The sequence below is a fragment of the Telopea speciosissima genome, chromosome 1 (genome assembly GCF_018873765.1).
Source record: "Telopea speciosissima isolate NSW1024214 ecotype Mountain lineage chromosome 1, Tspe_v1, whole genome shotgun sequence".
In the NCBI taxonomy this organism is placed as follows: Eukaryota; Viridiplantae; Streptophyta; class Magnoliopsida; order Proteales; family Proteaceae; genus Telopea; species Telopea speciosissima.
In genome coordinates, this window is record NC_057916.1 from 2,948,318 (window position 1) to 2,961,009 (window position 12,692).

General features: G+C 38.9%; 1 protein-coding gene across 1 annotated transcript; it reads left to right on the top strand.

The window, feature by feature from the left end:
• The first annotated feature begins 340 nt into the window (after positions 1–340).
• LOC122643276 (putative disease resistance protein At1g59780) lies at positions 341–3,192 on the top strand. Its single transcript, XM_043836915.1, is given in 7 exon segments — positions 341–586; positions 662–846; positions 930–1,114; positions 1,448–1,583; positions 1,585–2,140; positions 2,186–2,473; positions 2,737–3,192. Coding segments are annotated over 7 exon segments (1,947 nt in total). The 3' UTR covers positions 3,088–3,192.
• The last annotated feature ends 9,500 nt before the right edge of the window (positions 3,193–12,692 follow it).

Consider the following 12,692-nt stretch of genomic DNA (forward strand, 5'->3'; position numbering starts at 1 on the left):
TACGAAACATTGGAAAAGCAATTAAGATTACAAAAGTTTTTGAAAGAGAGCAAAAATAAGGTGTACGTACATGTACATGTAGGGTGAATATTATAGAGATGCGCGCTGTTGGATCGCAAGTAAGGAATAATACAATCAGTAGAAGAGAGATGAGAAAGCTGCAATTAACCACCTGCTTCACGTACATAACATTAATCAAATATCTAAGGGAGCGAGGTAGGGAAAGTTTCTTCTTCAACTCCCACAACAATCAATTTTCAAAGTAGAGTTTCTTGCTTGCTAGCTACCTACCTTAACTTCCTACAACAAATCGAAAATTAAAAAAAATCTGTTGATCGAAATGGCGGAGGGCGCCGTCTCATTTCTTATTGGAAAACTGGGAGGGCTGATATCAGAGGAAGTTGATTTCCTTGGTGGAGTAGAAACGCAAATCGTGTCTCTTCATGAAGAACTTGAGTGGATTAACTCCTTCCTAAGAGATGTTGATGAAAAGCGTAGAAGTAACAGAAGGGTGAACTTATGGGTGACCCAAATCCGAAACCTAGCTTTTGATGCTGAGGATATTATTGATCTCTTCATGCTTCAAGTCGTGCAACAATAGCAAAGAAATATCGGGCTGAGGTGTCTGAGTTATCCTAAACATCTTTTTACCCTACGCAAGTTTGGGAAGCAAATGGAAGACATCAATAGAAGGATTGAGAAGATTTCAGCTAACAAATCCAAGTATGGGATCGAAGCTTTCGAAACGGGAGAGACTTCTTCGGCGGCTCGTTTGAATGATGATGGCTTATTAGCACGGAAGATAATTAGAAGAGCTCCCATGGAAGAGGAAGTTGACGTTGTTGGGTTTGAGAAACATATTGAGGAACTAGCGACTGCTCTGCAACAAGAGGAGGAGTCCCATCATGTACAGCATCAATTTATTGTTAATTCCATATAGTCGGTATAGGTGGTTTAGGCAAGACCACTCTGGCGAAGAAAGTTTATAATAAGAGTGAAGTCAAGAACAGTTTCGATTCTTGTGCATGGATTTATGTCTCCCAAGAATACAGTATCAAAGATCTTCTGGTTGAAGCCATAGCCCAACTTATGATGCCCAATAAGGAGGAGCTACGTACCAAAGAAGAATGAGGAAGATTTGAAGAAAATGCTCTCTGATTACTTGAAAGATAAAAGATGTCTTCTCGTATTCGATGATGTATGGAAGAAAGAAGATGGGAATACATTAAAAAGAGCATTTCTACCTTTCTACCTCATCATCATCAGGATGAGGAGGGGAATAAGCAACGTACAGCGAGTGTTACTTACCACCCGTAATTTGGAATTAGCCAAACAGGCTGACCCATCAACTGCTCCACATGAACTAAGACCTTTGGGTGATGAGGAGAGCTTTAAACTCTTCTCACGGAAGGTCTTCCAATACCAAGCGGGAAGCCATGATCATGAGGAAAGAAATTGGTTGCCAAGTGCGGTGGGTTACCGCTTGCAATTGTGGTATTGGGAGGTGTCTTAGCAACAAAGGAGAAGACGCCGAGCGTGTGGGAAAAAACACTCGAAAGCTTGACATGGCAGCTTAATCAAGGCGAACAGCAATGCATGCGCATATTATCGATCTCTAAGTTATACGGACTTACCGTATTACTTGCAATCCTGTTTTCTCTATTTTGGTCTTTTCCCAGAAGATCAAGAGATCTCTTCTATGAAATTGATTCAGCTATGGGTTGCGGACGGCTTTATACAAGAGAGAGGAGATGAAACAATGGAAGATGTTGCAGAGGAGTACCTAGAAGAGTTGATCAATAGAAGTATGATCTAAGCAGCAAGTAAGAGATCAGATGGAAGTGTAGAAACATGTCGTATCCATGATCTGTTGCGGGAGATAGCAATTTCAGAAGCCAAGAAAGATAAGCTTCTTGAAATCCATGGGAGCAGTAGTAACTATTCTTCTTCTTCTTCTTCTTCGAGTAGTACTACTTCTCTAAACAGATTCCGCCGGCTTGCCATTCATTCCATCAACAACAACAATGGTACGCACCATATACCCAGTTCCAATACTCTTCACCATCTTCGTTATTCCTTGTTGTGCTTTAGTACCGAAGGCCTCGACAAAAAGTTGTGGAAAGGGTTCAGTCTGCTGAGAGTATTAGATTTAGAGAATGTAGAAAATCTCGAAAGCTAACCCAAGGAAATTGGAGGGCTCGTCCTTCTAAAGTACTTGAACTTGCGTGGAACCGATGTACGAAGAATTCCAGATTCAATATTGGGAAACCTCTGCAATCTACAAACTAAGGAAATAGGGAGAATGCACCAACTAAGACATCTATATTTGTGGAGAGTTCCGTATTCTTCATCATCAATTTTAGTTGACAAGGTTGCTGGTGTGAGTACTCTAAGTTGCTGCTATCGTAGTCCTCCTCCTCCTCCAAGAATCGATAAACTGAGCGGGACCTCCAGACGCTACGTCTACCTGCAGGCAGTTGGATAGAAGGTGGGCTTCACAAGTTGACGAATCTGAGAGAACTCTGGATAACATTTAGAGGAGACGAGTCAAGATTTTCGCATACAAAGAAGGCATTAACCGGCTCCTTTGTCAAATTGAAAAAACTCCCGAGTGTTGTACCTAGATGCAAGATATAGTTATAATTTGCCTGATCATCTTTTTGTTTCATTTTCATTTTTCACACCATGTGCATCTCTTCAAAATGGAATTGGATGGACGCCTGGAGAAGCTGATGCCTGCAGCCCCTGATCGAGGATTTTCCACCATATCTCATAGTGTTGAGATTGAATTGGTCGCGTCTAAAGCAAGACGACCAACCAATGGCAACACTAGAGAAGCTACCAAACTTGAAGATTCTCGAATTAGGATCGAACTCATTTGAAGGAAAGGAAATGATTTGTTCTTCTGTAGGAGGTTTTGCTAAACTCCAAAATTTGGAACTTTGGGGCTTACCTTACTTGGAGGATTTGAAGGTGGAGCAAGGAGCCTTCCCCTGCCTTAAAGTTTTAACTATCTGGGCGTGCTATAAATTAAAGATGCTTCCAGATGGGTGCGACACCTCACTACCCTCCAACAGCTCAACATAACCCCATGATGCCCAAGGAATTCACTGACAGGGTCCAAAAAGACACGGGAGACGATTGGGAAAAGATAAAGCACATACCCTCTATCACCATCAAAGATTATTAAATGGAAGAAAGACAGACCCAACCACAAATATATATTACCAAGTAAGTAAGTTTTCAATTCCTATCTTTTTAATTTTGTCTTCATTAATTAATTTCTAGTTTTAACTTTTAACAATTCTCCTTCCCTAGCAATCCCCTATATTCCATATCCAATGAATGAACACTTTTTAAGATTTTTCGAATTACAACATCGTTAATCGTCATACATACATAATAACATGAACATAATTTTTCTTTTCTTTTCTTTTCTTTTCTCAATTATATTTAAAAAATTCATTTAATTTTTTTTTTGAATTAGAGATTTAGAGGGGACCGTCCGCCACCCTTCTCGTTTTATGTGGTAGCCAGAAAACTCTTTCAAAAAATTTCTTGTCTTCACCCTCTTTTGAAAATCACAGTCGCTCCTCTTTCTCTCTTAATTTTATTTTATTTTTTTTGTTTTACAATGTGGGATACAAATAAGGATTTGGATCCTTTGCGGCCTGGTGTTGAGCGATTATTGCATTGCATTCAACCCACAAGTTGCCGCATGGATAATGCTGATTTAATGGTTGGTAGATGGCAGACGTCCTGACATTTTTTAATTTTAAGAGGCAATTTTTTAAATTTTGAAAGGCTGTCATCTACCAACCATTGGATCAGCATTAATTCCACGTGACGGTCTGTGTGTTGAGTGCAAAATGATGGCTGCTCAACCCTAGGCCACAGAGGATCCAATCCTTAAAATAACTCCTATTAATGCCTAATTATAGTTAATTCATTACTTTCACTGATGGCAGTTTAATTTGAAAGGTTGGGCAGTAGTAATTTTGATTAACAAATAATTTGTCTCATTCCTTGTTTTGAATTATGACTGCCTATACACAGAGAGAGAGAGAGAGAGAGAGTCCATAGGAGGCAAGAAGATCAAAGGACTACAACAAGGGCTTGACAGAGCAATGAAGATGGGAAACATATATGCACCATATAGACATTTGGTCTTTAGCATCTCAGGAGCTGTCGTGAACCAACTGGTTGAAGGTGGCCATGGGAGCTTTTTAATTATTTCTATCTTTAATTTGATTTTTATTTATGCACTCTATTAAAACAATTTATGTCTGTAAACATTATTAAACAGGATAGGATTTATCTATTATCTAGCTGAAACTGATGTTTAAGATGTTTTAAAGTCGATTCCTACTGATTCTGAATTGATTTGGTTCAACCGGGGAACATTCCAGATCTCGATCCCGGCTGGTTGTTTGCCGTCCATATATCCCTATCGAGTCTCAACAAAATAGTTTTCTCCAATACGTACATTATTGATGCAAGTCAACCAAGTACAATGTCAAAGGAAGTTTGGGGTTACACCACACCCACCAACCCTTCATTCTAAAACCAAGGTCCAAGTCTCACCCTAATTCTCCTAACAAATCCTCAGATGCCTAACAAAACCACTTATGTAGCCAACAAGTAGGCAGACCTTCAGTACATAAAACTCCTTTTGCTGTGTAAAACCCTACACCCAGCCCGGCCTCTCATTGGATCCCTTAATGGCTCATCATCTTCTCATTGCAGTCCATCAATGTAGCAACCACAGCTCAGGCAAGCCTAGGCATTGCAGCGTGTTCCTCCTCTGCACCTTTGCACTCTTCATGTGGGCTTCTCTTCTCATACTCATGGAAATTAAAGGCCATATGATACTTGTTTGGTTGTTATGGTTTCTCTTCTCATGAACCTGGCTCTTATACAGCTCAACACAGAAGGCAGAGCAATCATAATAACCAATAAGAAGGTTCATTAATTAGGTCCAACCAAGATAAGATGAATAAAGCATGGCATGATATATCGAAAGAGAACAAGATGTCATGTCCCTGTTTGGCACAAAAATTCTACCTATCCTGTTCCTGTGTGTAGTTGTTTGACTCTGCTGGCCGGGGATATTCATATAGTTGTTCCTCCAACCAGAAATAGTTACAACATTGCAAAAATCTCTTACATGTAACCCACCAGTACTATAGCTAGTACCTCTAATACCTCACAAAATATGATTGGAACCATCACAACTGTGCAAAGAAAGCATCATTGGCTGGGAATCCAAAATACCATCTTTCTGCTGAAAAGAATGTCATGAGACTGCAGGTTTGTGTTACACCCATCTGACCCGATCAAGTTACCATTTCTGTTTGGGGGGGGGGGTAGATGTTAGGAGGCGGATCCACCTCCGTCTGGAGCGCCACACATATGGATCTATAGAATGCTCTATAATTTTCAATACGTATATTTGACATGATTGATTTTCACTTCCTGTAGGAGAACTCAACTTCAAAGTCCTTTTCCACCTTCTCTCGAGATTCTGTTTTGGCTGCCAGTACCACATCATCAAGGAATCCTCTCTGGGGGAACTCTTCAGGTACAAGACTCCGATATGTCTCAAACTGCTCTTGGGCTTCCTCCTTTTTACCCTGCAAGCTGTGGATTATCCCCTAAAACAGATACAATTGGTAATGCAGTCATTAAACCTCAAATGTAGTACTTGTTTGTCTCTAAGCTTTTTGTTATCCTTAATAATCAACAGAAGTAGATCACAAGGTGGAACCTATATGCCTTCCAAAAAATTCGATTACACCCTTTGAATATTATTAGAGTACCTTCAAAGTTTCCAAAGTTAATCACCATACAGAGTAACAACTACGACAGTACAAAACTAACCATTCATGCAAAAGATGGATTAGCAGAAACTAGCAATCAAGTTTGTCAATAGCCAAGGCACGCCTATCAATAGGCCCTATGGTCACCTAGGCATCGTCCAGGAACTTGGCAGGCTGAACTTCTGCCAATTTTTGTTGATTTCTTCTATACTAAGCTCAGATCAGAATATAACACTTGAAAAGATAGAACAACCTATGCATTAAAAACATCAGACGTAGATAGACTATGCATTAAAAATATCAAACATAAAGAACCAGTCCATTGGGTCAATTAACCAAACACATGGCAAACAAAGGGCCCCATTTCAAATACAATTATAACATAAAGCAGGAAAAGTAGGGGACCAGCAAAAATGAAAATCAAAACATTCACAAAAACCAACAGCACTCAGCATGAACAATCATATATAAATCCTTATTTGAGTTTCCCTTTTAAATCCTTTTTTACCTTCTCAAGTCTTGGTAGGTATTTGATCCAAAAATCAAAGATATATAGAACACCTCAAAACAACAAATGAAAACCAATAAAAGAGAACCTTAACATTACAACATATACAAAAAAAAGATACAGTTTTACATGGCTTACTAGGTGGTTTCCCTAGCCAGACATAATGCCTAGGTGCACATCTGGTTGCCCAGGTAACCACTTGATAGTTTAGGCACGCCTAGCTGAACCGCACCTAGGCAAGCATCACCTAGACCCCCCAGGCACCACCCAGTCGCCTGGAAGCTGCCTGGGGATCACCCTTGACAACACTGCTAGCAATATTGTGGTCACATTCTACCTGGCAAAGATAAGGCTAAAAAAAAGGGAGGGGGGGGGGGGGGGTGTGCAGGTAATCAATTTAAATGGATCCCGAATATGTTCTGACCTAAATAAATCTAAAAAAGAACACGAAAGAACATAAAAGAACGGAGAAGATCCAAATCTCTAACGTTTTATAATAGATCAACTTAAAATGAGACCCTAAGGGGTCAGCTCAGGTGGCAAAAGACCAACTCTTCAAATAAGAGGTCATGAGTTCAAACCACCTTGGGGTCTATCCCCATCCCCTAATTCCACCCCTCCTATTATACAAGTTCTTAACCCAAAAAAAAAGTTTTTTAACCTATCGAAGAAAAAAAAAACTTAAAATGAGGAGAATGAGTTACTGTATTGACCAAATTAAAACTAGCTCAATGATTACGCAGACATTGTAACTAGGTTACACTTCCACAAACTATTATGGGACCGCAAAATTAAGTATTTATACCACAAACTTGGCTCTATGACTTAACCTCGTCCAGGCAGTGTGTTTGGATAGAGGGTTAGGTCGTTATTTCGCATCCCCATGTGAGGGGACAGCACGGTCCTGGGCAGCAGATAGGAGAGGATACAGAGAGTCCACGTACAGTACATATTGGTATCATATCGTGTATCGATATTCGTACATACACTAGAATCCAATATTCTCGATACGGATAGGGTATGTGGATCGACCAAGAAGTGGATCATTCATTATCCTCTCCGGTTCCCCTGCTGCCCGGTACAGTGATCCCCAATTCCTCTCATAGGGGGCTGAAATGACTATCTAACCCCCTTCCCAAACACTCTGTCTGAGTGAGGTTAAATCGTCATTTCCGCCTCCCTATGAGAGGAACTGGACCACTGTACTAGGCAGAGAACCGAACAGGAAAAAAAATTCCATATACATACATGTGAGAGGCAACCAACCACTTGTCCTATTTTTTCCATTTACAAGAGGAGGAGGAGGGGTATCTATAGACACAAAATAAACATGTAATTGGCTCTGAGATATACATACGTGTAGATGATCCACTCTCAGACCATCAGACCTAGCCCAATCCTGATCGATTTCCATAGATTTCAGTTATTAGATCACAATACGGCTAATAGGGATTGGACCCACGTGGTGACACGATTTACATCGTCATATCCTTGGTCCAAATTGTCAATTCCATCATCTTCCTTCTTCTTCTGATGATTTTCCAATTTGGATCCTTTGCGCAAGCCTGGATGACTATATAATTAGATGATTTTCATTCGCTATCTCTCGCTCTCTCTCTCGTTCTCTGCAATCATCGTCATTCAAATCTAGTCAATTGGGAATGGAGAAATCTGGGTATAGAAGGGATGGGATCTACAGATCCCTCCACCCTACCGTCGTATTCCTCAAAGACTCAAACCTCTCTACGGTTCCTTTCCTTTTCAGGAAATCCTCTGCATACTCCGACAAGCTTGCACTCGCCGAGCAGCTTTGGGTTTTTAGTTCACGGTATCAGTACCAGTACCAAACTCATCACCCCGACTTCATTTTGTCACCCAGGAGGCAAGTGTGGCGATACAAGTGTCCTAAAACGGTGTATTGCCTTACCCCTACCAGAGCACCCTACTCGAGTGGGGATAAGGCGGTCATTTCATGCCCTACTGTGTCTGCAGTAGTAAGGAGATTGGGGCAGCTCGACAGTGGAAGATCTGGATTCGTAGGGTTTATTTTTTTATAGCTGTGAAGGTTTCATGCTACTCTGACTGATGTCTCAACAGTCTGTCAAATTCTATCTCCTCTATAACCATATGGGGTTTCATATGTGAATTGTGAGTCACACTTTAATTACTGAAGTTGAAATCCCTAGTGCTAGCCTTGGATTTGGGATCGGATTGGAATCGATCAAGGTTGATCCCAATTCTAACCGATCCAGCTTGGCTAATCTCTTTCCAAAACTAGAGTTGGGCATATTTGGGTCAATTCTTACCGATTCTTCACTAATGCTGGTCCAGTATAGATTAGAATCGTTCAGGTCCGATCCTTATTCTAATTATGGGTTTTTAAACTTTAACAACATTGGAACGAGAGAGATCCCAATTTGGGGTTTTTAAACCTTTGCTACAGCTAGTTGTTAATAAAAAGAAGGGATGACAAGTGAATGTGGTTCCCAAAGAAAATGTGTAATAAATATAAGGGAAGCAGTTTTCTATATGGGACTGTGGCCTACGCCAGTATTTCCATGGGTCTATCTCTCTCCTCCTTAAAACAAGGGGCAGAGGTGTCTTTTTATATGGGGAGGAGAGAGATAGACTCATGGGAGTGCTGGAGTAGACCACACTCCCGGACAGAGAACTTTTTCTCTAAATATTAAGAGAGAAGTTCTTTGTGGGGAGTGTACTGTTCAATTAGAGCAAAGCACTTCAAAAGACTTCCACCTATGAATGCCAATTTGAAGATTAGTCAAAAGTCGCAGAGTGAAAATTAATGTTATGTTTGGTATACATTCTAGGTCGATTTCGTATTTATTTTACGATAAAAACAACTATTTTTATCATCTGAGAATACAAAATAGATATAGAATGCATTCCAAAAATGCATACCAAACGTTGCATTAAGTGTTTAAAATTATCAATGGCTAATATTTGCAATTGATTAGACCGGCTTATGTTCTTGCTAAATCTTCATACATTTGCCTGGTTGAAATTTGTTTGCAAATACATGAAATTCGTATTTGTGAGTAGTGTGTTCCACATAAGTCAAAGCACTTCTAAAGACAGGAGGGCAAGACTTCCACCTCTGAATGCCTGTACCAAAGGTTAGTCAAGTGGAGGAAGTAAATGCGCCTAGGATTTTTTGGCTTTTGTTCACTGTTTTTCCTTTGAAGAGAGATTTGCAAAGACTCAGACTGGTTGGAAGTGAAGAAAAGTAAATGGAGTAAATTCAATGAAGTATTTATTTACTTAAAATGAATGGGTTTTGATTCAAAAGTAAAAAAATTAAACTTTAATATTGATTTGCTTTCACTTCTCCTATCTTTATTTCCCTAACAACCAAACGAAGTCAAACTTTCTTTTTTTGTTTTTTTTTTAGGATGGGAGGGGGGAGAATTAAAATCCTCTGCAATACCCGATGGGGCGGCAGTGCACATCCAACGGCACAGCAGAGGCCACGTGTGCCATGCGTGCTACGTGAGCTCTACTGTGCCGTCGGATGTGCATTGCCACCCCACCGGTACTGCAGAGGATGCTGGTCCGAGGGGAGATTGGGGGAATTGACATTGTCGATTAAGCCATGGGAATGTTCAACTAATCTTTCTAACACTTGGATAAGGCCTTTTGGATAAGGGCAGAAATGCAATCACAGCAAAGTATGAATATATCATTGGTATACACCTTTGAAAGAAAATAAGGGGAAAAGAACTGTGTCTGGAATTGCCCCCCCCCCTGGCCCCCCACATGCAAAGTCACACTCCCAAACAAAAACACTTCCCCAAGAAATTATTTTGGTGCCATATATGGCCATGTCTAAACACAAAAATTTCCTCAAGGTTGCGGGCCACTAATTGGAACACTCACAAGACAGTGCCGCTTTTGCCCATGTGAAATATTATGTGTTGGGTTGTAGATTTGTAATTTTGTATAAATAATTAGGTATCGTTAACATAGTAATACCTACTTCTGCTCAAAGAAATAAATAAATAAATGAAAACTCGATGTGGGAGACCAAATGGTGAAAGAAATAGTAAGTCTAGTTATGGTCTAATTGTGAGATTTATTTGATCAAGATGTGCTAGTTGCTATGAGTTGCAGGAACTTACCTTTGTTCTTTTGCTCTGTGTTTATTCTTAATGGATGTCTAAGTTGTGTTTGGTATGCATTTTAAGTTGATTTTGCATGCTCGAATGATAAAAATAGTCATTTTTATCATTCGAGAATTCAAAAGCAACCGAGAATGCAATTCAATAATTCATACCAAACACAACTCTAAAATGTGAATCTGATTCTCTGGCTTAGTACGTGTCACTATTCTCAATGTGTTTTCTTTACATCAATATACCTTTTGAGGTGTTTTTGATTTTTTGTCACTATATGTGCAGGTGATAAAGTAGTGGTAAACTGATGAAAATTGCTTCATTGTTGACTTGTGTGGCTCACCATTGTGATCCACAATCTATAATGATTGCAATGGAATATAAGGCACAAATATTGACATTTATGCTAGCCCCACGCCTTTTATGGTTTTTGTAGGATCCGGTGCTGACCTATTTGCATGTGTAGAGGTACATGCACATGTTCGAAGGACTAGTCAGGCCAAAGGTCCGAACATTCTCATTAGTGTTTTTATTTTTTTTTTTTGATAAATGAACATCCTTGTTAGTTAAAAAAAAAACATACATGCTATTGGATGAATGTAAAACCCATGTTTTGAAGATCATTACATTTATGATTTATACCATCTTTTAGGTACGATTTGTATATAAGAGTGAATTTTCAATTGATGATTACATAGAAGATAGACATTATGGTTGTTACTGAAAAAAAGAAAAAAAAGATAGACATTATGGTTGAAATAGATTTTCTTTCATGGAAGATAACGAGTCACCGTATTAGAGTTTCTATAAGAAAATAGTAATGGACAAAAATAGGAGGTAGCATTGTCATTTAATATTTCAGCATCAATGTCGCATTTAAAACATAACAATATGCAATAGAAAATTACATTAAATGATATTAAATAGTATCTTTTACATCAAAATATTGTAACTTGAAAAAAAGGTGCTTTTATATCTTATATATACAATGATCAATTATGCATTTAAGTCATAATAATATGATTGAGAAAACTTCATTAAAGGATATCAAAATAATATATTTCATTTCAAGACGACTGAAATTAAGCATTTAAAACATAACAAAACAAACACATAGATAAAAGTACATTAAAGATGAAGAGGGCGAGGGAGTGGGAAGGGAGAACCACAGAGAACGAGAGCGCGAACGAGAGAGCAAGAGAGTTGCAGGGTAAGGGATAGAAAAAAAATCGATAGATTTATCTATTTTTAATATTATTATTATTGTGAATCTTTAAAGTGAATCTTTTTTTTTTTTTTTGATAAATTTTAAAGTGAATCCTAAGTTTCCAAAAAACACATCTACCAATAATTATTTTTATTTTTATTTTAAAAAAAAATAAAATCATGTCCCCTCTCCAAGATTGCAGTTGAACAGATTTTGGTTTTCTCTGCTCTATAGTCCCTGTACATGTAAGTTGTCATTTTTTGTCTTCCTTCAAATTTGTTGTTCAAGCATTTATAAAGTTTGTTCCACATGAATTTATGTAGGGAGAAGGGAGAGTAGGGTTTGAAAAATTGGATCTGCTCGAATACGAAATTAGGGTTTAAAGGTTTTTTTGCCGATTTCCACCGATTCTGATCTGAATCTGAATCTGAATCTGAATCGACCGGATCCAGATCACGGTCCCTGGTTTTAAACCATTAGGAAAGGGGAAAGCCGGAAAGGGGAGAGGGTCAGTGAGAGATCGGGTGGACAAAAATTGTCCTTTTCAGGAGAGGGACAAAGGAAGTTATGACAAAATTGTCCTTCCACCTCTTTTATGGCTCTGATCTAGTGGGATCACCCTTTTTACCAAAAGAGAAAAAAGATCTAGTGAGATCACTCACTCTACTTCAGTAAATGCATGTCAATTTGCAAAAGTGGCAAGACCAGCTTTTTACTTATTCGCTTCAGGATTCCCATCGAAGGGTTATAATTTATTGGTATTTTGTAAGGGTTTCCTCATTGAATAAAAACGACCTTCCTCTCCTCCCCTCTCCTCCCCTCTCCTATCCGTTTCGATTTCAGAACTACTTAGAAAATTATAAATAAACAGTTTAAGTATCGGTTGGAATGACATCAGTTCTCACAAGACCAGCTCACCAGCTCACCTTCTGCCTTCATTGTTCGAACTGTAGAAACGATTTATATATTTCACACACACACACACACAAAAAAAAAAGAAAGAAAAAGAAAGACAATAAATAATCGAG